Source organism: Sinohyriopsis cumingii, chromosome 18 (assembly GCF_028554795.1).
Source record: "Sinohyriopsis cumingii isolate HCF-2022 chromosome 18, ASM2855479v2, whole genome shotgun sequence".
Lineage (NCBI taxonomy): Eukaryota > Metazoa > Mollusca > Bivalvia > Unionida > Unionidae > Sinohyriopsis > Sinohyriopsis cumingii.
The window spans coordinates 44,152,018-44,179,064 of record NC_142978.1 but is presented as its reverse complement, the minus strand read 5'-3'; the positions used below and the strand labels follow the sequence as shown (position 1 = coordinate 44,179,064).

At 40.2% G+C, this 27,047-nt stretch overlaps 1 protein-coding gene across 1 annotated transcript in view; it reads right to left on the bottom strand.

Moving 5' to 3' along the window:
* The window catches only part of LOC149776518 (uncharacterized), a 52,990-nt gene that overhangs the window by 615 nt on the left and 25,328 nt on the right, over positions 1 to 27,047 (bottom strand). Inside the window, exons 3-4 of the mRNA XM_089940959.1 lie at positions 20,394 to 20,520; positions 438 to 518 (exon numbers count right to left, since the gene is read on the bottom strand). Of these exons, the coding sequence (XP_089797085.1) occupies positions 438 to 518; positions 20,394 to 20,520 (208 nt within the window). The remainder of the gene's footprint in view (positions 1 to 437; positions 519 to 20,393; positions 20,521 to 27,047) is intronic.

Genomic DNA, 27,047 nt, shown 5'->3' with positions numbered 1-27,047 from the left:
ATAGGAGAAACTGGCTAATGCTAACATTCTTGGTTCGAATTCACAATTGGCCTACTTTACAAGAGTACGGGGAAATATATAAATAACAGTGAATAAACACGTAGTTGTTGATTTCAATGTGATTTTTTTCGCAACTCTCTTTGTCCAACATATTTACAGGCAATTGATTAGATTAGATAAGACATATAGATAAGATAGATAGATAGACAGATAGACAGATAGATAAGATAGATAGATAAGATAGACAGATAGATAGATAGAGAAGATAAGATAGATAGATAGATTGATTGATAGATAGATAGATAGATACATAGATAGATTAGATAGATAGATAAGATAGATAGATAGATAGAGAAGATAAGATAGATAGATAGATAGAGATAGATAGATAGAGAAGATAAGATAGATAGATAGATAGATAGATAGATTCAAATTACCCTTCCGGCACCCACAGTCACAAGGTTCTCCCTCACGTCCTAATTGGTTTGAGCACGTACCGGTTGGTTGTACAGCAGCAACTAATACATTTCAGAATAAAAATATATACACGTTTAGATTATCTCTTTACACACACACACACACACACACACACACACACACATATATATATATATATATATATATATATATATATATATATATATATATATATATATATATATATATATATATATATATATATATATATATATATATATATATATAAACGATGAATTTGACCCTAAAGTCACCAATATCGAAATAAATGTTTCTACTGCATCTAATTATTAATATATTAGCCTCAAACTGTTTCTATCTGGTCATATGTGGAAACCATCCATCATGTTTGGTCTAGCCATATGTGGATGTTTGGTGATTGTAATGTTTGTCATAGAATTGTATAAATCCTTTTCTTGTTAAATACGTGTACTTGGGTTTCGTTTTTTGTGTACAACGATACCCGAGGGTGATTATGTCTATTGTACAATATTTCGAAATAGTGAGTTCGGTTCATCCTATGCTGCACTTGCGAAGTATTTTCAGTGGGAAAATACCGAATGTTTCGATTGTGTATAAATGCCTCACCGTAAGATTAAATCTTCACATTACGGAAGTCTTGTCAGTTAGCGGGCAATAAAAGGAAGATAACTTCTCTTCTATCTGCTTTTACAAACAAAACATTTTTTACAATTAACATAAAAAACCCAAATAACATTAAATCACCAATTAGTTTAACTGCTGTAGTTTAGATTTCATTCTTTTGAGAACTACCGCTCCTTTTCGCCCCACATCCATCATGACAACAAAACTTCCACCACCAAACGTTAATGGGGAACACTTCCTCAAACAATACTTCAGAAATGAGGAGGAATAAATAGAACCCGGCAGGATTTTTAAGGCATATAGAGACCCGTGGACACAAGCCTTGGATCTCTCTGACATTCCGGCCCAAGCGAGGCCCAATGATATCACAAGTTTGGCTGCATTGGCGGCTAGAGGGATAAACTCAATAAACGTAGACACCTGCTACAACATTAGGAGGTGTTTTATCCTTCTCTACCTCAAGAGAAAAGAATTGCTCTTGCCTAAAGGCAACATTGTTCTGGGAGACATGGTGGCCAAGGTGACAGCTTCCTCCATGACCAGATTAATAAAGAGAAAATATGCTGAAATTTATGTTTCAAAGTTCGCGGGAAGATCCCCCTGGATGTTTTCCAGGAGGGCTTCCAAATGAGAACTGGTGTAAAGATTACAAACGTCCGGAGGGATACCTTCAAGACCATTCCTGGCCTTCATTACAGTAAAATCAAGGCTACAGTGGATATCAGGGATGCGCCGAAAATACCTGAACGCTTCAAAATCTATGGTATACCGGTGCAGACCTGGTTCTACAACTATCATATGACAAGAGCGTTTGACGGTTTGGGAATCATTAGTCACAGGAAATGGTACTGCAAAAACAACAAAAAACAACAGCAACAACAAAACGTCTGTAAACAGATGCAAACACACAACGAACTAGAACACATGAACAAATAGTAACACAAGACATGGAAATTATGCCAATGGATGAAGCTTCACCTTCACAATAATCACAACCAGCAGAGAAAACATCACAGATGCTTACAACACCTTCACCTTCACCACCACCACTAACTAATAAAGCGAAAGCACAAATCACACCATCACTAGATCAAACTATACATACAAGTGAGGTGGAAACAGAAACGACTCAAACACTGATAACTGATACATCATCTCGAACACAATCCAAGAAATAAAAGAAAAATGTCAATCAAGAATCACGCTACCTCATCAAAAGGGGACAAGACAATAAAAAGAGAGCTCCAGAAGAGATAGCCCCAGAAGTAAGTACACTGAACACATTTGAAATCAAAAGACTTCTGGAAGAAATGAAACAACAACCATCTTTACTACTCCCAATAAATGATAACATGACCAAAACAAGAAATAAAATAACAATAAGAATACTAGAACTTAATGCCACTGATCATACCTACACTACATGAAGCGAACAAACCTTTCAGACTCAACTATTTGGCCCACGCGAAAAGCGAACTCATCAAACGAAAACACAGAAGCCAAGAGAAACAAACTCAACTAAATGAAACAGACAACTGGGAAACAGAAAAAGAAATTGAAATAAACATAAACAATAAACTATACATTCCATAGTACAAACACAAGAAACGAAAACTCAGGAAGACAATGTAACTAAAAAATGACTACAAATATACTTATTATCCCAATAACACCACTGCAGAATGAACCCATATTTACCTTTAACTTCACTCCCCTCATGGAAAAGCCACAAGGTGAGCTGTCTCGTATAGAATTCACGAGGTGGAAACTATTTCATAATGCATATTCATCCTGGTCACCATCATCCCGAATGAAATTATAAAACTACAGCAGTAATTCTCTTAACTTTGAGGATACAGGGACAGGGTTCTCTTGGTAGTTAAGCCATCTAAGAATGTGCACTCTTAGGAGAAACTACCAGAAGGAACTCAGTTCCTGGCAAGTGTAATTATACACATTTATCGTTTGGTGCAATATTCAAACAAAACGTAATTTGACAACAGTATGCTAAGGCATATAGTTTAACTTAAACACAAATAACAAAACGTAAAACATGCACTCAAAAATCAGAATACGTGCACAAAGACACCTTATTATTTTCAATACTAGATATTTTCATTAGGCTTAAAATATTCATTCAAAATTTTATTTTTACACAAATAGGTATAGATAAGGAAAACAACCATAGAACATTTGATCTAGATAGAGCCGTCCTAACAACAAAACGGTAACCACTACAACAAGCGCTCACTATCGCATAATGCAAGGACAAAGCTGACTTTTGCAGAGTAACTCAAATGTAACAAATAATGGGGATCAAAGGAGAGGAACCCCACCCTGGGATTTAATAGTCTTAAGGGAGGGTAATACAATCATAAGCTCGATGCAAGGGAGGTTTGAAACCATCCCCACTGCCAGCCCAGGCAAAAGGTAGAGAGTGTAACCACCCAAGTTTCTACTGGGATAACTAAAAACTCTATAATTTGGTGAATAAAACAAAGAATAACCCTGACAAAATTACACTTATATTATAAAATAATAGTATTCTTATTTAACAACAATACAACTAACACCAACATGTGAGGTCAGGGAAACGCCGCATCACATCACATTTTTGGAAAACCAATGTGTCACTTCTAAGTCCTACCCAGCTATATATGCTGAGATGGGGCTAAGAGGTGTCAACACGTACTTTAAGGGCTTGCACATTTTCAGCTGTAGAGGTATGTGAATTATTAATGTATTGTGTATAAGTTATAACTATTGCACTAACACGTATATATTCTATGTAGCTTCGGCTTACGTAGTATCATGCAAATATTTTCTATTCTTGGTTGTGACTTAGCAAGAGATTTATATTAGCAATATATAAAGTTGCATTTTAAGAAACGTTTAGTACCGTAGGATTCTTGTCGGGCTCGGTTAGGTTTACTTCTGATCCTGTTTGTTATTTTGTAATTTATGTGCCGATAATGTAATCTGTACAACTTAACGTATTTAACGTCATTACGTTTCATCGTGTTAAGCATAGTACATTGTGTTAGACGTATTTTCAGCTGACCTGAGTGATCACACAATGACCAGAGTGATCAGAGTGGTCGCACTGACCCGAGTGACTAGAGTGATCCGAGTGACCGGAGCGATCTGAGTTATCGGAGTGATCGGAGTCGACGTGGTGCCAGCTGCAGAGCTAACCATAAAAGTCTACCATAGCAGCTGTGAAGCTGAACCATAGCAGCCTTAGAGCTGAATAAACGGTGTTGCTGGTCGAGTAACAGGTGATCGGGCGTTGCTGACCGAGATTGGTGGGCCCTGATTGCTTGATTGACCAAACTGGAATACTGACGGCTTGATTGGCCAGCGTGACTGGTAGCCGAGTGTACTGGTATCGAATTGTATAACTCCATACGTGTAATATTTTAGCCGTGGGCAAACTTTGGGGTTTGTAAAACCAGTGTGTTTTGGGACTGTAAAGATAATTTGTATATCTGTCCCTTTTGTTTACATAATTTCACTATTTGAATGAATACATTTTACTATATGAGTCAAATACTACATTTGTTTTACTATTTGAGTAACACACATCAATCTTTTCGTTGTTAAATCACTGTGAATCATTCACCCTTTGTCTTTGTACTGTGTAGGGTCATTTATTTGTATTTTTATTATTAAGTCCGTGCGTTTAGCAGCAGGGGGGGGGGCGAATCCGACATTTTGTCCAATCGTCATTTGGCTTAATTAATACTTTTTGCACTCAGTGGATCCGGTGTAGTCAGCGCCGGTAAAAAAAAAAACGACGACGGTCCATTCTACACGACGGTGACGTCATTTGGTTTAATACACTTTTCTGCGCACCGATCCCAGTTTTGTCAGCGTCCGGTAAACACAGCGACGACCGCGTCGATGTCATTGCCCCCCCTGCTGCTAAGAAGTTATTTACAATGATCTAACAAACAGAGTGATCACTAACTCCTCCTCTTGTAGATCAATTAGGTTATTTGACTGATCGGTAAGTCTGAAATTAATTCTCGTTAAAAACCGATTATGGCATCGCATATAGACCGGATTAATCGGGCTCTCAACGATTAAGAATCCTGGAGGGGCTGTTGGCGAAAATGAATAAAGGATATACCCCTGTTGAGCTTGATTTGATTGCTTGGTATCTACCTGGTAACTCCCTTCGATAACATCACACACTAGATTGATTGCTATCACCGATGCGATATTTACGTTGTATGGAGCAATATGCCTACCACCATCTCCGTTATCGTGTCTGAGGATAATTGATGGACCGAGAAAATCATTAAGAGACTTTCTTAGTTCTGGCGCGTTGTATCCTGGAAACTTGAAATCGGGTAAATCGGCTTCTGTGATATTATACTCGGTTAGGAATTTTTGTTTATTATCATCGCTGTTATCGGATATTATTTTAACGATTCGTTCATTGATATATTCCATGTCTGATATAAGTTGATTTAACACCTCAACGTGTTTTCGTGCTTTTGTTTTCCGTAGTTGTTCTAGTTGCAATTGGTAATTACGATTAATCTCGATAAAAAAACTATCGATATCATTTAAAATAACTGTTAATATGACGATCGATTCAGGGGTTTTGTCATACTGAAAATACCATTGCATGGTATTCCTGTCTTGAAATATAAACCAACTGGGTAATAACGTGTTTTTCATAATAGACAATTTATCTTGATAACTGGTAATAATTTCATGATACGATTGCGCATTCGTGTGCAAATCCGCGGGGATTTCATTAGGTGGATTCTCGGGCCAACCTAGTATGGTTCTTATTGAACTGTTATAAATATCAACCATATACCCCGGTGTGCTTGTTTCAATCGTCGACGATAACGTCGGTTCATGAACCGTAATATCGATTTTTGATTCTTTTCCTGTGATCGATTTTATCCTGCGTTGAAATTCTTTATTGATTTGTTCTACTTGGTATGACCCAGTTGGTATTGTAACCTCCTTCCAGTCTGGGGTCCCATCGGGTTTATTTGTCCATGCAAAAACCAGCGAGTTATTAGGTTGTTGTCCGTTAAATGCTTCCGCTCGGATATTAGGCCAACTGTGACATACTCGCAATTTTGCCAGCGCTATTTCCTTCACTGGAATCGGAGAAGGGAAGTTTACACTGAATTCTGGCTTCGTTGATGTTATCGATATCATATTTGTTTGTACCGGAGTGGTGTTCTCCGCGATCCGTTGAAGTAATTGCAACCCTTCGGGGTTCAGCGACATTATTATTATTCGCTGTTTCTAGTTTTTAATTTCAACACCGAATATTAACAACCTGCTTGTTTTCAGGAGAATGTTTTAAGCCCATTGAAGTGGTTTCAGGAGAATGTTTTAAGCCCATTGAAGTGGTTTCAGGAGAATGTTTTAAGCCCATTGAAGTGGTTTCAGCCACGTGGTTTCCAGCTTCCAGTTGAAAATCCTCGATTTTTGACATCGCGGAGTCATACAACTGGACCATCGTGGAGAATTCAGCATCGGATATGAACAAATTATCAATCGACAACGAGATCAACCCGGATAATTTCGAGTACGCGTCGGATACTATTTGATGTTTTACTGTATACTCGTTGAGTTTTTCCTGAGAACACGATGATATCTTTCTAGTGATTGCGTTGGCGACTCCAGCAATTGTTGTCGCCGCGGAGATAGCGATTGGAACAGCGATCGGGGCCATCATGGTCACCGTGGATAAAATAACACCGGTACCGGCTACTATACCTGACACCGAGTACACGACCGCGTCGATGGTGGTTATTTTTCGACGGTATTTTTTTATTTTTACACGGTATTGTTCGGAAAGCGTTTTCAAATTCGCGGAGAATTCTTTTACGGTATTGAATCGATATTGATGTGACGTCGGTGATACCTCTGATTCAATTACCTTGGTGGTCATTTTTATTTTAAAAGAGCTAGTGTTTTTAATTACTTAAATCCGTTACAAATTCCACATACCATGTAATGTTTGCCTCGGTTAAATGTCTATCGACGGCATAAATTGTAAACAGTTCAGCTGCGTCCTTGTCTATAATTGTTGATATTGTATTGTTAAACCCGGATGAACTCGACGATAATATATTAAACTGCATCATTGAAACCAGTGTCAATCGATAAATGCCCTTAACAGTTGCGATGATATTTATTATATTCTGTGTAGGAGTCCAAACGAATGATCCATGATGAATCGTGTATACTATGTTGATGGTGTTTTCATGAGGGATTTTTATTTTTGTCACCTCCGGTAGTCTGTCTTTAATCGCTGTAACATCAGTTTTGATTGTTCCTATTTCCTGTGTATGCGCGTCTATACCCTTTTTGTTCGTTGCAACATTAGAGCCGATTTTTTCTATTATCAGTTTATGCGCGTCTACATTATTTATGATCGTTGCAACATCAGTTTTGATTGTTCCTATTTCCTGTCCATACGCAGTGATATCATTTATAGTTATTGTAATTTCATCCGGTCTGGTATTTTTTTTACCAAAGAATTTATCAATGGTGTTATCAGCCCTGTTAAAATTTTTTCGTAACGTGTAAAATTGACCCGACAGCGTTGTAAACTCCGAAATAGTACTTTTTATCCCTACAAGATTCGGTTCGGTTACCGTCGGGGTTCCAAAAAAACTAGCAGTAGTGAGTTGTATATCGGTGACAGACTTTTGTATCCCCTCGAACTGATTTGCTTGCGCGTCAAATTTATCATACAAATTTTTTAACGAATCCGACACGGATATATAATTGTCGCCAAGTGTACTTATTTTTCCATTTATCGTCAAGATGGATTCACCTGATTTAAGTCGTCCGTCATCGGTATACAACACGATAGTGTTCTCGGCGGCATCACGCTGTCGTATTAAAACGTCATTCAGCGACACATTACTGGATTTCAATTTACCCTGGCGGTCTTGAAATATAACTATTTCGCCCGGGTCAACACTGGTTAAATTTAACGTATCAGCGATTTCATCCTCGATTAGTTTTTTTATGTCATCGGTGGCGAGCGTTTCCGTGGATGCTTTCAGCGCCGAAACCGGTCGTCCCCAGATATCAATCATTATTATTGTAAAAAAAAACAGTGTTTTTAATTAACCCGCCGGGCCTCTACGACCCCACTAGTGTATTCGTTTACAACCACATGAGGTGGTTTCCGCGATGATGAAATCGCCGCGAGTACGTTCAATACCTCACGGCCGCATATCGGTGGGTCACTTAATTGTTGTGTTGGCAGCGTGGAATAAAAAACCGGGGCTGAACACGCCCGGATATACCGCATGAACTCGTTTGGCGGGGCTAACCCGTATGAATCAAAATAGACGATCGCACGCGGATCAATTGTGTATGCAACCCAATGAGTTCCCGCTCCGGAGGATTTATCGAGGTTAATTATACCGGTTTCAATATTTCTTGGTTTTGTCGGTAATTGATCCCTCATAAAAACACCTCTGAAGTTTTTTATCGCTAAATCAAAATTAGACATAGGAGTTAATAAACGGTTCCCGGTAGTCTTAGACCCTTCCCCGAGTACCATGAATACGGGGTTCCCGGTAGTCTTAGACCCTTTCCTGCTACGGGTCGTTTTTTTTTATAGCCTTTCCCGGTTGCCTTCTTCAATGCCATTCCCGCCGCAGTACCAACGGCTCCTAACGCCGCCGCCTTCGCCACTGCTGGGGCCGCCGCGGCAATCAACGCTGGAATCGCAGCTAACAACGGAAATATCCCACCGGTCTTTTCCATGTTTTTAATCGCTGCGGCTGAAAAATCTATTTGAACACCCTTTTTATTCTTCATCGCATCATTGAAATGTTTTATTTGACGCGCCGTCAACGATATCTTATGATTACCACCTGCCATCTGTGACGGCTTCAGCGTTATTGTGGTTCCACATTGTTTAATCGACTTTGATCGTAATTTCTTGACTTGACCATCGGTCAACTCTACATCGACAACATTATACGACATTTTTATTGTAAACGCGTTTATGTTTTCAATTACATGTTTTCCACTGGTGCATCAACGATTCTCATTCGTCCACCAACGCCTTCTAGCAGCATTGATTTATCGCTGAGAATGACAGCAACCGCTCTATAATCGGTAATAACGCCGCGAGTTACATTAGCTCGGAAGTGTATATCAACGACGGATTGTCTTGTTAAATCAAGATGTTCCAGCGAAAAGTAATAAATCGGATATAGTTCTTTGAAATCATGTTGTGATATTTGCAAACCAGTGTCGACGTTTTGATCACGACTCATATACGACAGCAACCGATGGTACACGCGTGCAATATGGTTTTGACCGTAATTAAGTTGTATATCCTCAGATGGTTCCTGCTGGCCGTTTATTCTCAGCGAGACGTCAGTAACGCCTAATCGATCAAATATCACATGGCTGGATAGTTGATTATCAACTCTCGTCATATCCTGCAACGCAACAAATATATGACGCGGAGCCGAAATGCCTTGTTGTGATGCCAGGTTCCATGTAAATATACCATTGATATTTGATTGCTTAGTATCTGTTGTTGTTGTTAGCCAACTTAGTAATGATTTTCCTCCCTGCTCCATAAAGGATAGCAATCGTGCCTCTGTGGTAATGGATGGAGTCATTACTGGCATCCACAATAATATTTTAGTTAAAACGACTTTACCAGAGTCATTATTTGGATTCGCAAGATCCGCTGAAATTCTCCAAATTGCATTTCTATCATCACCTTTTCGCACAAGCACCACGGTATGCTTTGCTCCGTAGATAACTTTTCGCACGTTCCTACAAAATCCAAATATATGATGCAGTGGAATCGCGCATGAGAAAGATCTACGCGGCCCTGTTAACATTGATATGCGTGTTGCAGCTCCGATGTTAAAATTAGGATCGCTGTTTATAATCATATTCTCAACATCAGCGTTAGCGCTATCAGCATTATTTCTTGGTCGTCTTACCACAAGTTGCGAGTTTTCAGCAGTGTTTTTAGTATCCTTTGCAAACATCATAGATGGACCCGCTGATCTTGTATAATCGTCGGAATATCTTGCTAGCCCGATTATTGTTGTAGCAACATCAACATCACGTTCTATTGATTCAATGTCTCGCCCGTCAATGAGATATTTTGCGCTCTCAAATAGCGCCATTACGCCGTTATTGACTAAGCTAACTTTGGTACCATCTGGATACGGTGCTGGTACAGCAGGAGTATCGGCCTCTGTTACAAGTTCTCCTTCGATTTCAATAAACGCTTCACACGGTAAAAAATATTTACTGGTATCATGGACTTGAAGTTCAATTCGCGATCGTATGTTGGGTTGTACTGCATGATAGGAATAAAATTGATAATTACGGACAGAATCATCCTTGTGCACTGGTGCGTCCATATCAAACGCCGGGTCAGCTGTTCGTTTAAACATTTTATTTAATAATACGCTGATGCATCTAAATCATCGTCGTCGTTTTAAATTCTTCGAATTTTGTCGTGGTTTTAAACCACTTCCCGCTATTATGTTTGCGATGTCATCTTGATTATTGTTTACCAACGACGCTAGTTTTTCTTCCACGGCGTTATTTATTACTTTACTGACATTTGCAGGCATCACTGTCGTTGATGGCATCACCGGTGGTTTCTGTTTTCTTTTTCTCACCAACGACATTAGTTTGTCCTTTGCTGCAGAAAACGCCCTTCCGGCGACATCTCCAATAGCGCTGATTCCCTTATCACGAATAACATCAATAGCCTTCATTCCTAATTGTTTGGCTAACGGCGCTACTTTTGGAGCCATTCTTGTAAATAACCCCGCAATGGTGCTACCGAGACCGTCTCCGTACCACGCGCGGTATACGGGTAATCGTGAGTTTACCACGTAGACGCTGACTGGTTTATCATGGTTGTAGTGTATAATCATCTTTATTATAAAAAACACCAGTGTTTTCCAATTAGTGGTTGATTACCCCCTTCCCACCACCGAATCATAAATTTTGTCAAAAACATCGATTTTCTCTAAATGATTTCCTGGGGTTTTCATCGGCGGTAAAAATCCACGGTTTTTGTCAATTTTTGTCAATTTTTGTCGTTTTTTGTCAGTTTTTGGTCGGTTTTTGCCGGTTTTTGGTAAAAAATATCGATTTTCTCTAAATGATTTCCTGGGGTTTTCACCCGTAAAAACTGACCAAAAACTGACAAAAAACTGACAAAAAACGACAATTTTATAATTTTTTTAATCATCCACTAACTCGTCTATGAGCGTTCGATATACATTAATGTCCATGATACCACCGGCAAATAACCGCCTGCAAATATCAGCGGCCTCATTGATTATTTCCGGAGAGTTATTTCCGGCTCGTTTTCCTCCGATTAGTATTTCTAGCCGTGATATATCACTGAGAACACTACCAGGACAAGTAACGCTAGCGTTGAAACCAGAAGAGTATCCTTTTCCGTGTTTTGGTCTTTCACTTTTTACTTTATTGTGGAATATTATATAATTATTATCACGCGGTAATAATACATTTTTATGTTAGTTTGCCAAATACACTATTCTTCTCCAATCCTTTAACGACCTTATATTTTTCTCGTAGCCGCTATTGATATGCTCATCTCGTGAATTCTTATCAAAATTTACGGCAGTAAAATCAATCAATTCTTCATCGCTGAAGGCTCTGATTTGATCTATTGTGCTCTTTTTAAGAACATTACGGGGTATATTCCCCTCTTTCCGTATTTCTTCCGGTATTTCTTCCGGTATTTCCTCCGGTATTTCTTCTTCTGGTTCTCTTGCGGTGGCGCCTAGTTCTTCCTCGTCGGCCATTGTAACATAAGGTTCTTGTGGGTCCGTTATAGCGAGTGGTGGCGGCCTCCGTGTTGTAGCAACCGCTATTTTCGCAGGGAGTGTTTCCAGAGATTTTTTTGTTTGCTCGGTCTGAGCCGCTATCTTTTCAAGCGCACCGAGGACGGGCACAGTTGCCGCCGTAACATCTTTGGTCGCTTTAGTTACCGGAGCAAAGAGCTGTTCGCTTCCAACAGCAAAATCAGTTTGTAGTTGTTGCCGCGTTTGAAGTTGTTTTCGGACCCTGTCTCGTAACGGTATGAACTTTTTAAGCGCTACTAGCCGCTCTCTGGCTAGCCGAGTAGTAAGTGATTCGCCTACCATTATTGCAATTGCACCGTAATTTCTAATTTCCTGCCGAGTGTGGCGGGGGGATATGTCCCATGGGGCTCCAGGGAGTTTTCGTCTATAATCCTTCTAATGTTTTTAATTTTATTAGAGATTTCTCGACGTCGTTCAAAAGCCTGTCCGAGTTTTTTTTGTACTATCTCAACGGCAGTAAATAGTCCAATAAATGCATTTACGTCATTGCCATACAAGTTTTCATTGATCGTATATTGTAATCGCTTTATAAAAGAATACTCGCGTGGCAAGGTATATCGACCTTTCTTTGATTGCTCGTTAATAATTTCATAATCAGAAAATATTTTTTGGTTATCAAGCTTATCAGATAATTCAATTCCTTGATTTTTTAATTTTAAAATCTCGGTTAATATATTATTGATGTCTTCGATATTCATATTCTTATAAAACATCTTATTTCTAATATCAAAAAAAAAATTATTTTACAAAATGAACCCCGCGTATCAATCCCGAGGTGTGTTAACATTCGATGAAACATAAAACAGAATATTACAGTTGTTTGTAAAGACAATTTATTCCATCAGTTTTCTTCCGGAAGAAACAATTTATTAATTGTAATAGACTGTAGCGTTCACACTGTCGGTAACTTTGTCACTCGGTGATATACCATCACGAGTTATTCCCCTTTGATGTTACATATGAAAATCGAATTCTGCGCCCGGTCTTTTTTGAGATCGCTGAATTTTGTATTCCTTCTGCAACAAATTGTACTGCGGGCACACAAATATCAAAATATCTACTGGCTTCATTCATCGACTGAAAAGTTTTTTCTTCGTGCGTTATTGTATCAAATGACTTTACGGGTTTTGCTTTTTTTGAGTATTTACCGGTTCCGCCTTTTTTGGTATTCTGACTTTGCGAGATAGCTTGCAAGTTTATAAGAGAATTATCAGTCTTATTATTATTAATATGATCAATCACAACCCCATTCTCGATTAATCCGTTAAATACTTCAAATACAATCCTGTGAACATAATAGCTTTTTCCTCCCGCAGTAAACATCAAATACCCACGATTATTTACGGTACCAACCGGCTTCTTCAGTCTACAATTTCTAACAACGCCGTCGCGAGATGCTTCGTAATTAACAAGCACGGGATGCGGCTGAAATTCTTGGTTCATTTGTATAATAATACTACTTGTCTAATTCATTATTTGGTTTAATTATAAACCATGCAATATAGTCCTGAGGAGTTTTGATGACTGAGTCAGCGGTGGGGTCAATGACGGCGTTTTTTATTCGTTTGTCATAATAGCGTTTTAACTCTCTGTATCGCTTTCCGCCACAATTGATACATAATTGTGATTTTCCTCTTACACCAACGTGGCAAACCAAGCACGGTAGGGGGCCAAGAGAACCATTACGAACGCTTTGTAAATGATACCCGCAGAATTCACCTCTACATGATTTATTGCACGGGGTTGTCGACCCAATCATCAACCATTTGCATTTATTCATTATGCTATATTCTTTTATTTAAATACTTGTTTTAATTATATGGAGGAGTTTGAGAGATTAGCAGCAATTAAGCCCTGGAAAAATATTAAGTTCAATCTCGATAGAGCCCTCAAGGACGCACCAAAAGCGTCAATAAACGGTAGAACCCTGTTGAATAAAATACGCGATTGTATCAATGAATTGAAGCGCGATGGTGCATCTCATAGTTGGTCAACATTTCGAATTGATGGTGTTGTTGATGCTACCATGAACGACAAACGCGCGGCAACGATAATATCACAACTTGGCTCCAGCAAGTATTTCTTCAGAGTAAAATTTATTGTCCGGGTGGAATCAGGTAATTGGATCATACGTGATAAATTTGAACCGGTTCTCAGCGACAAGAAAACAGTCATTGTTAGCCGCGACTCCAAGCCAGGGCTGTTAACCGGAATTGACAGACCATACTATGAACGAGCGTATCCTGAAACAGCAGTTGTCTATGGAATATACCCGTTAAATAAGAAACCTGATATCGGAAAACTAGCGCCGATGAAACAGTCAACGGGGATAAATTGTGTAGCAGAACGAGTAATAGAGCATTTTACAAATGCGTGTCGAGGAAACAAATTGACTGATCTACGACGTAGCAAAATAAACCAATGGGAGAAGACAGTGCGCGAGCGAGGAGCAACCATCAGCGACATAGCGAAATTAGAAACGTCGCTGAGATTTCCAATAACCGTTACAACAATAACCGGTGAAGCATTATATGAATCAAAGTATAAATCAAATTGGGCCTCAATCAAAATTATTGATCATAACGAACACGCGTGGACGCCCGCGGTCACAATATTTCCACGGGATAGAACAGTAAAGTATATCCCGGGGGAATTCCTGGGAGAGGATGGTTTTCTCGCGGAGAGGAAACTATTTGATGCTATTGCCTGCTTGTGTAAAAACGACCCTGTATCAGTGTGGTTACTTCGCAGCGCTGAAAACGATGTGGATACCTTTGATCAGTTTGTAAGACCAAACGGTGAATTATATCGCACTGAAGCGTTTCACAACAAGATGAAAAAAACCGCCATGGAATTTGAAGAGCATGATGAACAACTGCTAACAAATTGTTTTACGATTCCATCGGTTGCGGCTCATGTTGCAGCAAGGAAAAATGCGTGGAGACCAACGCGCAAGGAATTTCTACCGGATGTACAATCCAGTTGTTTGGAATATTATCACGGTGGACTATGGAACACTGAATACAACCGCGACGCTATGATCTCGGTTGATATGGTTGCCTGTTATCCAGCGAGTTTTCTCGGGTATGGATCCGCCGCTGAGTATTTCAAACGATTTGGACACCCCAGACATGAAATGACTCGTGTTGCTATTAATGGACCACTGCCTGATTTTGATTTAACCGGATTCGCTCGCATAGTATCATTTGAATTCGCGGCAGGACTGGAAGTGGCTGCCAATAGCGCTGCTACGGTATATGATTGATTGTAGAATGCTTGTATCGTTGATTGTCAGTGACGCGATTATATCATATCGGGCGCAGACTGAAGTCTGGTTACCAGAACCAGAGCGTCTAGATAGCATAATTGACGAGTCCAGAAAACACATTGATGCCGACGAGGAATATATCATCGAATGGTCCAAAAAGATATTCAACCAACGAAACCGCGAGGCAAAAGATCTCGGTAGAAGAATAATTGGTAAGTTCACACAAGGTGGAAAAAGCTGCGACTACAAACGATATTGCTCACGGCTGATTATAGATGACGCAGAATATGATTTCGTAATCAAGGATGCAGTGGCAAAAAATAGATACGTGAACTGCAAAACAGCTTTCTTGTCCAATGGAACAAAGTTGGGTACAGTTGTTTCCTACAGCGATGGAGACAGCCCCGCGTATCCGCATTTGAGGGCGTCTATGCTGGGTTACGCCGCTATCAATTTATCCTCGATGATAAATAGATTTCCCGACACCGCGGTTAGAGTAGCCGTTGATTCATTTTATATAGACGTAAAGTACAAGGGAAACATAGCCGAGTTTACTAGTCCGGACGAGAGTTGGGGTATATGGAGAATTAAAAATGAAATACGACGCGATTATTCCCCGTCAGCAGATGTCACCGTTGAAAACAATTACTTACGCGGTGATAATTTATCAGAATGGTCTAATGCACCACCGTGTTCTGATCCAATTTGTAGACATAAAACAGTTTATTTAAGCGGCTGTGGCGGGTCAGGAAAGACGACTCGGGCAATTGAATTATTTCGAACGCGGGCAAGTATAATCGTGCTTACACCGACCCATAGACTAGCGCGAGAGATAAAACAACGAAATGTTGACGCCGTTACTTATCACAGCTTTTTTCCATACAGCGGCGGTGAGTGGACTCCTGATCGAATGGGGGAAAAATTTATTCCCGAGGTTATCATCTGGGATGAGATATGTACTGTTTCGTTAGATACTTTACAAATGTTTCTTGAGTGGTTGCTGCGCGCGAATACAGCGGTAATCATGTGTGGCGACCATGGCCAACCACCACCATTTGTCGGCGAGGGTCCACATGATTGGTTAAAGGGTTTTGTGGACTATTATGAAGAAACCGATACTGATTACCGAGCACTTGATGAACAACTGCGCGAGGTTAAAAAATTAATCAGATTACAGCCGGATAGAGTTCAATGTGAAATAATCCGCGAGGTGATTCCGGAAACGCCGTTAAATGAATTCTGGGAAACATGGAGACCAAACGATTTGATTGTAGCGAGTAGAAAGATAGTCAGAGACACACTTCAGCGGAAGTTGTTTGCGTTGCATAAGGAAAAGTTTCCAACGCGTCCAGTGCCGTTATGTTATAGACCCGCGGACACACGGCGGCAGAACATTGAAGTTGAAATCCCGGGCCCGACAGCGTCAGGGACAAAAAAACAAATTCTCGTGCTGAATGATATCGTGCTCGTTGATATTAGCGTCGTCGAGGACGCGCTACGTGCTGATAAATCCCCGTGGACGCTAGGATACGCAACGACAATACATTCCTCGCAGGGATTGACTATCACGGATACAATTGTTTGGATGGTTGATAATCGCATCGAATGGTCAAATCTAGTCTATCTTGCAGTGTCCCGAGTACGGAGAATGAATCAGCTTCGAAGAATTGTTATTGACGAAGCCAGTGACAACGATGACATTATTGATGCTAGCGTCATTGATAGAAAACTCTCGGGTTACCGCCAACAGGATAAAAAAAAAACAGCGGCGTTTTGATATTGATGCCGAATTAATAATTGCGTTACGACAACAACAGAATAATCACTGCGCGAGTTGCAATTGTGTAATGCGCTGGCGTTATTCGGATAAAGACGCTCGCCAATTTACCGTGGACAGGATCGATAACAGTCTCGGTCATGTCAAAAACAATGTAAGGTTGACCTGTCTTGAGTGCAATAGACGCAACGGCGCTTGTTAAGACCACGCGGGGGCAATTGAGTATCGTCAGGTATCACTTGTAGTTGCTCGCGTGTAAATCCGCGCTGTGGGGCAGTTGAATCCAGTCTATAGATCGGTGGTCTACCAGTTGATCGTGTTATCGTTGATATGTTATGTGTGGTAACACTCCAAATAGGATCAGTAGCTCTTTTTTTACCGCCTTCAAGCTCTCCTGGTTCATACAGATATCTAACAGTGACATCGCCGAGAATCGGATTGGAAACGCTATCTATTTTTGATCTTCCGGGTATGTACTCGTATTTAATCGCGTCGCTGGGCTCCATGTTGATTGCTCGGGTAATCTCGTTATTTAACGCTGCAATTACGCCTGGCAATCTTTTAACCCATTCACGAGATCGTTTTTCTTGGATGAATTCCTTCGCGTATTGATACCCAAATAACCGTTCAGCAAGAGTCCGATTGAATCTTTCAACAATTGCCTGATCACGATGTAGCGCAGTATGACCTCGTCGTATCGCGACGCGATGATGTTTCAACGCTGATAAAACAGCGCCGCGAAATTCATTGCCAGGATCAACTTGTAATAGATTTGGCCAGCGCAGAGGACCTCTTCGATAAATCCGCTCAAACGCACCGGCTACTTCAGTTGCTGACTTTGTTTTTAACGGCTCCGCTTGTTTGTATCGAGTCGCAACATCAACTACGGTTAGCGCGTATTTGTAACCGTTGTCATGCGGCAGAAATAATATGTCAGCTTGATGAACTTCATTGGGTACACTGACATCAAAGCGCGAGAAGTTGATTTGTTTAGGCGGTGGTAGATAAATTTGCCATATAGCCTGTTTGGATAACCAATTAGCCGCAACGGCCTTTGTTACCTTTGCAGCGCTTGCGAGTTTACCAATTGCGGCCTTCCCCTTCCAGTATCCTCTCGGAGAATAATAGATGGATTCCATGTTGTTATTATAAACGCTAGCGTTTTCAATTACCAGCGCGAGAAGCTCCGCTTCCAATCATTAATTTACCTTTCATAGCCGATTTTACCAACCATGAAGCCAACTTTTCTTTGAGGGATTTATCAGGAATAGCATTTAACGCGTGAATTAATTTTACATCCGCGATATGACGCTGTTGCAGATCGCTACTTTTGTAGTAAGCAACATCATGAGCATGACACGCCTTATCGATAGCGTTTATTGGATACTCACCGGGTTTGGGCTGATTTTGATCATCGAGTCTGATATCTAATCGTGTTCCGGGGCCACAGTAGCTATATCCTGGAAGGTGCTTTTCTCCTGGATACTTTGCCCACGGTGTTCCGGGGAGTTTTGATAACTTGGCTGCAATATCACCTCCTCGCTTTTTTTTAAAGCATCCCCGGGTCTAATAGAAATAAATCTAAATTTCTTTGTACCGCATCGTGCACACTTACCAGTAAGCGCCGATCTGTTATTTCTCGTTGTAACGGTTGTCATATCATTTGTGCCAGTACGCACTCTACACTTCACACAATATAGATCCATAATTTATGTATAGAGATATGAATATAATTGATTTTTCGGCGACTAAAACAAGAGAACCAGTTAAGCATGTTGCAGCGTTACCAAACTCGATCCGGATGATTATCATCGGACCATCTGGATCCGGCAAGACGCAATTATTGCTCAATTTAATAATGAGATGGATGAAGTGGGATAAGTTGTATTTAATCGCCCCTAGCGTGGATGATCAACGATGCTACGAGGTGTTGAAAGATTTTAACGAGAATGCATCAGCGATCGCTGAAAAAAATGTTATTGAGTTTATTACAGATATCAATGATGCACCGGGTATTGATGATATTGATGGCGACGTTAACAATCTAGTCGTGTACGATGATGTTATGTTAGACAATCAAAAAAACCCAGCTAGGATATTTTCCAGAGGCAGGCATAAAAACACCGACGTGATATATGTCACTCAACGATACACTCAGATTCCAAAAGTAATCAGAGACAACTGTAATATTCTTGCTGTATTCAACGGCGTTGATACACACACGCTACGAAATATTTGGCAGACATGGTGCGGCGGTGACATGGACTTTAATGGTTTTCGAAACTTTTTTAGTCATGCTCAGTCGACCCCACATGGATTTGTAACGATAAATTTACATGATCCTCGGACACGATATCGTATCGGACTTGACCAAATATTCGGTTAGTTGTAAATAATTTTCATTGTAAATAACCACTTAGCAGCAGGGGGGGCAATGACATCGACGCGGTCGTCGCTGTGTTTACCGGACGCTGACAAAACTGGGATCGGTGCGCAGAAAAGTGTATTAAACCAAATGACGTCACCGTCGTGTAGGATGGACCGTCGTCGTTTTTTTTTTACCGGGCGCTGACTACACCGGATCCGCTGAGTGCAGAAAGTAATAATTAAGCAAAATAACGATTGGACAAAATGTCGGATTCGCCCCCCCCCCCCCCCGCTGCTCGTTTTGTGTTAATTGATCCAATATCTGGATCCTATACATGCACAAATTAATCATAATTAATTGCTAATTGAAGTCGTTCACCATTTCTGTTCTGTTATAAATCCGAAATCCCACCCGGTTATCATGTTACAATGTTACTAGAACCATCATTCAAAACCAGTATGCTTTTTGCAAGGCCCTGTGGACTTGACGTTCCACCGTTTGACTCCTGCTCAATTTTTGGTTTAACTTAAAGACAGGTTCAGTAATTAATAATCCAATCATATGAATTTAAAAAGTTGTGTTCACAGCCACAGTCAGTGGGAGAAACAAGGAAAATAAATGATTGTTCTTTTATATCGCGGTCCTGTCTTAATATCATGTTATTCTTAACACTTCGTCAATGAGCGTGGTTTAGAACCAAAAATATCTCACAGAAGCAAAACAAGGAGATAGGTATACATACAGATATACGATAACATCCAAGCTTACTTTGCTATATAAAGAGTATATAATAAAAGTGTCCTCCCCCCGCAACAAAACCAGTAATAAAACAAAACGAGAAACAAACAACTTTAAAGGTTGATAAACCTACTTTAAATCATACTCGATAGGTTAACACGTTTAGTAATGCAAACTTTCTAATAAAATAAATATGTGCCTTTCCACGAAATCGTATCAAGTCTAAGAAAAGAACAAGCCATGAATATGACGAGTCGTTTAGGTACCTACTTAGTGATAGCTCTCCATCGACGTCTCCAGTCAAAATGTCTCCCGAAGCAAGCCTGCAGCATAGCCCCTGTCCACATTCGTATGAATTCGTGCAATTAGCGCCTAATTGTCTCTCCGTGACCGCAGCCTATGAATAGCAAGCGATTGGAATATTGCTAAATTATAAAAGGTGTATGCTCCAGAAATCACACTCGAATAAGTAATTAATGCGCTTCCATTATAAGGTCTCGTTGTCTCTCGCTCTAGGTAGTCAATGATTTAACTGTACATTGTCTCTTTGGCTCTCGCATAACTGAAAGTCAGGTAGCCAGCTGACCAATACATATATATGTTATTACTTGCATAACCTCGCCTGGTCTCATTCGTCGAGCAGGTATAATGGATCTAGTGGGATTAACGCTATGAAATATATCCAGTTTAAGACTTCTGTCTGTGAACTGTCATATAATGTTTCAACAGCCCACAACATTCAAACTCAAGGAAAAATGACAAACCCGTATCATTTATAAAGCGGCAGAGAACCTACGAGGCGGAAATTGTATTCGGAAAGAAGCTAAAAAGGTGTTTCAATTTTCTTTTGAGTAAGTTGTTTTATTCTAAGAAAGAGACATGTGAGTATCATTAGCGAGATAGTGTGGAGATTTAGAAACAAACCGAAATTGTACGTTGAACAGTGCCTGCAGATTATCCGGAAAAGCAACATTTGGTGAAATTTAATATGGACAAGGTGTGATGTACCTTAGGTTTTACATGATAAATCCTTATGACCAGAAGCTGTTTTGTGTCGCTTCGATTGGAGTTTGCCCGTCCTCTAATTGAAATAAATATTGCGTTCTCAGTTTATTATCTATACTGAGTCTGTCTGTATGGACACTTAATAGTGGAGACAGATGGGGTCATTATTCAGCGTCTTGCAAATCTACGAGATGCCTGTATACATTTTGAACAAAATTACTGTAATTTCAAACGCATCTATCTAGCGATATCAAATAGCATCTGAATCAGATTCGACTGTAAAGTTGTAAAACAAAGTTAACGAAATGGGTATCATATACATACCGATTTCTTTTTATAAATCGAAAAGTCATCTTTGATCTTGAACACATACATAGTAGAATAGCACTATAGTAGTAAGGTGGGTCACCCTAGCCTCAATGAGAATTAGCATTACAGAGACCCCTGGGTCACTCTAGCCTCAATGGAAATTTAACATGGAGAAAAATCGTGGGTCACTCTAGGCTCAAGGGGAATTTAACATGGAGAAAAGTCTTGGGTCACTCTAGCCTCAAGGGGAATTGAACATGGGATTTTTTTTTTTAAATTTTTTTTTAAATTTAAATTTAAATTTAAATTTAAAAAAGGGGTAGGCAATTGAAAAGTCATTCTCTTTTCGAGAAATATGGCTGGCCCTGAAAAGGGCCTTTGGGTTTCTTCTAACACTTCCACTTCTTCAACCATCTTCTCACTTTTGTCACTATTCCTGTCTTCTTTTTCTCCTTTTCTGGCATCCAGTCAGGATGACCTAGAGCTCTAAACTTTTCCTGAACTTTTATCCAATTCTGATTCAACCTCTCAAACTCTGCATGTTTCTTTTTGTTTTCCACATCTTTTCTTTCTTCCCTCCATTTCTCTTTAATCTTCTCTACTTCTTCCTCCATTACTTTTCTCATCAGATCTTCCCCTTTCTTCACCTTTTCCAATCCCCATTTTACATTTCTCCACTCTGTCCAGTACAATATTTTTTCTAGGAAGCACCGGACTTTGATGACATTATCCAGTGCTTCCTTCAAACTTCCCACTCTGAAGTAAGGTGGGTTAATGAAGCCTCTTGACTTATTGACTTCTTCTTCAATCATCCCTGCTATGATATCTCTTGCTGTCTTTAGGCCTTGAACTTGACTCGTTACAAAGTCTTTCATATCTCCATGCCTACATTCCTCTTCTATTCTTCCTAAAACATATTCTACATCCATTATCCAGAAATAGATGTCTCTCAATAGATTAAATAGAACTGATACTTGAGTCATTTTGTCTCAGTTATTCCTTAGAATGGTTCCAACATCAAACTTTGTGGGTTCTTATACTTAAAGCGCGTACGTGAAGGAAAACATCCCCCAAAACATAAAATTGATCTTACCTAGATCATGACCAAACAACGCGCGGACGTGAAGGAAAACATCCCCACTTTTCTCATTTCATATAATAAAACCCAAACTATACTCTCCACATACGCTAAAAAACAATAAAGAAACTACTATTCACAAAAACTTTACTTGAGCAGTTACAAACACAAACACAAACACTCGCACTATTAATAAAGAGTTAGTGTTTATATTCACACTACTCTACCTACACACATTGGCAAATTGATCGTTATTTCTTTTCTTGAGTATTGGGTAGCCCTTAAAAGGGCTTTTTTAACTCCAGATGCACCTATCTAATGATGGCACCTTCCTGGCCTGGCGCCACACACGCATCTTCTTCCCCAGTCTCCTTTCACCTTTCTTCTGGGGAGCGCAGAGGGAGGATGATTCGCTTCAACACCCAATCCTCTGTCTCTGGAATATTGTACGACATCCTCTCTCCTATTTTCTTTTCCTCCTGTTCCCTCTGTCTTCTCTCCTCCTCTTCCTTCTTTATTCTTTCCTCTTCTACTATAGCCTCCGCGGCCAGTTCATTTAACAGGAGCCTGACATATTCCAGATGTATCTGGAGTTCAAGAAGTTTGCTTATTCTGCTATTCATTTTTGGTGTTGATCAATCAACAAGGGCAGTTAGACTGCAGAACGAGTTTCAATTTATAGTGAAAGCGCGGACGTGAAGGAAAACATCCCCCTAAAAAAATAAAATTAATCTTACCTAGATCATGACCAAAAAACAATGTGCGGACCTAAAAGAAACACTCACTCACTTTTTTAATGCTACCCCTCACTATTTTAAAATTTTTTATAAATCACTTCAATAGACTATTTACATACGCAAAGCAATCTAACCCCAAATGTACACCTCAAACACCAAAAAAACATGATTTTAATCTACTATCCACACCAACTTACGTGAGCGCTTACAAACACAAACACACAAACTCACAAACACATACCCTCACATTTTTTAAGAAAGAGTTAGTGTTTATTTTCACACTACTCTACCTACACACATTGGCAAATGGATAGTTATTTCTTTTCTAGAGTATTGGGGTAGCCCTGAAAAGGGCTGTTTTTTTGTTTGCTATGGCAATCTTTTTTAGTTTCTAAGAATGCGATGTCCTCTGAGGATAGACTTTCTGGCGATAGGTCTGCTTCTTCGGAAAGAGAAGAAGAACTCTTTGGTGTCGATACGACAATCGACAAAGCCTCTGTCAGCTTCAGGTTGCTGCTGCTGTTGTTGTTGTTGTTGCTGCTGTTGCTGCTGTCTCTGAAGTCTGTACTTCTCTGTCCATTCTTCTTTTTCCCTGTTCATTTCTTGTCTGAAGAGCTCTTCTATCAGGTCTTCAGTGACTTTTAACATTCTCACATTCTCTATTTCTTCTGGCTTCGGTATCAGACTGTGTCTGACCCTATGCAAATTCACGTAGTCTTCGTTGAGCTTAGCTAGTTTGGAGCACATCTTCTTAGGAGGATGAGTCGACAATGGATGGTTAGAATGGAAACAACCCCGGTTCTTAAAGTCAAGGCGCGGACGTGAAAGAAAACATCCCCCACACGGTTTTCGAACCGCAACGTTCAGTGAGTGTCATGAGAGGGATAGTAAGAAATCAAAGAGCATCAATCCAACATTCTTATAGCTAAACAAAAGACAAAGGCATTTTTTTTAAAACACAACATTTTTTATTCAAAAATCACTTAACACTAAACAACAACTCTAACATTTTTAACAATAATCCAACAATATAACATCAAACAATTTTTTCAAATCACAAACATTTTTTTCTCAATTGACAATCTACTTTAAACAGGGCTGACAACGTTGTGAATGAAATTGTGATTTCCACTGTTGGAAATCATTAGGCCATTGATGGACACTACGTTTCCTAGCTTGAGACAAAAGATAAGCATAATGGTCACAAAACCATCGATCTACTTTCACATCGTTTCTAGCAGAAGAACGAGGATCAAAATGAGTCACTAAATGTTCTAAGGAATAGCCCAGGCTGCGATGATGCAGAAAATACACACAGTACTGTCCACACACCAAGGAATCTGTGCCTTGTAATTTCACGTTATTGAATCGGGTAGTCTGAGCATTTCTTCTCATAAAGTCAATGATATCGTCTTCCAAAGGGGGCAATCCGTACAAATCGAAATATTCCACACATCCTTCTTGAGGAAAGTAGACGGCTACCCAGTGGGTTCCTGGGAGATGACTGTCGTCCGTGTTGATTACGTAAGCTTGATGGTCTTTAGGTTTGCGATGAGGGAGTTCATCTTTAGCACAGACGACAGGATTCCAAGAAGCCGTATACGAACTGTGGTTCAAAAGGTAATAAAGTTCCCAGGTATCCATGTATTGTGTGTGCTTTTTTTCTTCTTCACAGGTAATAATAAGTCGTCAATTCGATCCTGACTTTTTGCTTGAAAATGTCTGACGAATAAACGGTTATTCGTTCTGTTTCCTCACTCTGATTCAGGAGAGCTTCGATACGATGGATCTCTTGAGTGGTTAATGGTGGACAAGAATGTTCACGCAAGTCTTTATGCCACTGATGCAACACGTCTTTGTTCGAGATGAGACTCCAAGCTTCGTCCAGATACTCGTCCAATTTTTCTTCTTGACTCAACATTAGGCATTTATCGTGTTGAATTTGACTGGGATGATCGTTTTGACATCCATAGCAATTTTTCTTGATCAATTCCGTCATTTTTTCGACCAAGTGTTTGGCAAAACAGGAGACTAAATGGGCTTCTTGTTCTGGCCATCTCGACTTCATCATGATCACTTCTTCTTCCACAGTTTTCTCACATTTCATGTCCAAAGTTTCTCCACTAGGTAAAGAGGGATAACAGTCTTCCATGGCTTCTAGTAATCTAGAATGACTTCTCTCAAACTGTTGATTTCTATCGTATTATCGAATTCTGCATACAGGATGACGTTCACCGTTTCATCAGGGTCTCGGTCTTTAAAATGAATTTCCACACGAATCTGGCCAGATTTTATAGGGTGGAAATGTCCCTCGTCGCTGCCTTGGTCTGGAGTGAAATCAAAAGCCCACAAAGCGTAGCCTCCTGCATAATCCTCGTACGTAATACCGTGACTGGTATTGGTTTCTAACTGTCCGGTGGCTTCGTACAGGGACAAGTACGATCTCAAGTAATTCTTCTTGGTAAAGTCAGGTTCAAACGGTCGGGTACACAAGGTTTTGCCATCGCGACTGACTTCGATTCTGGACACGCCAAAGTGTTGAAAGTAGGAAGGAATTTTTTTTTCGGCAGCTCCGTTGAAGGCTGTATTCTCGACGATACCAACGATCAAACGTTTGGGTAACTGTCCTTGGAACAGATGATCTTCGATCATGGATCGCTGTCCCTTGGGAATGGTGAAGGTTTTCACTTCCACGCGTCGTATGGGATACTTGGCGGTCGTTCTGCTCAACGTCTGACTGATGTCGTTTCCCACTTTAGGTAACACTTCCACACGGCGTACGTAGAGTCTGGCTTCTTGGATTTTGGTTTTGTAACCGTCACTATCAGCCAATAAATGGAAAGCGGTACTGCTACGATTCAGTCTCAGGCGGACATCCACCCCGTTCAGCAAATACTTTTCTTGCAACCACATGTCCAAATGCAAACGATCCATCAGTTCTAAACTTGTGTCGACTCCCGTGATTCTCTTTCTTCGTTCTACAAATCCATCATTGTTGTCTTTCTTTTCATCAGTTTCCAATATTTCAAACTTGGTAGGTTCGTCAGCTTCCCATACCACACAGGCATTGAGATGAGTGTTCTTGGCATCTATTCCGTACGTCAAGAGATTTTCCAGATAGGCACGATAAGGGTAAGTATCCATGCTGCTACTGACCAGTTTGTTATTCAAGTACAAGTCCACTCCACTGAACAAGGAATGCATGAAATTGTTGACGGGAGCTACTGCTTCATCGTCTATAGCACCTCCAGTCTTATCTAGAATTTTGACTTTCAGGTACAAGTAACTGCTATTCAGATCGATGTAATCTTCGGGCTGTCCTTTGATTTCAAACTCGATGGGAGCGGAATCCGTCAAAGAGGACACGGGGTGAAATTCCACCCACTGGGATTCTTGCATGGTCATCATGGTAGGTGGCATGGCAAACAGATCCAGTTCCAACTTGGAACAAGCGCAAGATTCTCGGTGCATCATTTTTTTTGTTCTTTCTCAATAATCGAAAACGTCTAAGTCTCGAACGGTTCTTCTTTTCTTGGCCTTTCTCGCTTGAAGTCTGGTGAAAGGGTGTTTTCTTCGTCGTCTCTTTCTGCCTTGTCCTTGCTGAATGCCTGACTCGGTAGCGTGCAGGGCATTTATAGGTGTGTCTCGTCGGCCCAAAATGTCTTTGCCCGTTTGCAGCAAGACATTTTTGCCTGCCCTCATGAAGGCTTCTTTAGGGTTTTGTTTGTCGATGATGACATTTTGGAGAAATTCTTTGCCTTGCGTCAGTGCCGCATCTTTCAAGGCGTGCAATCC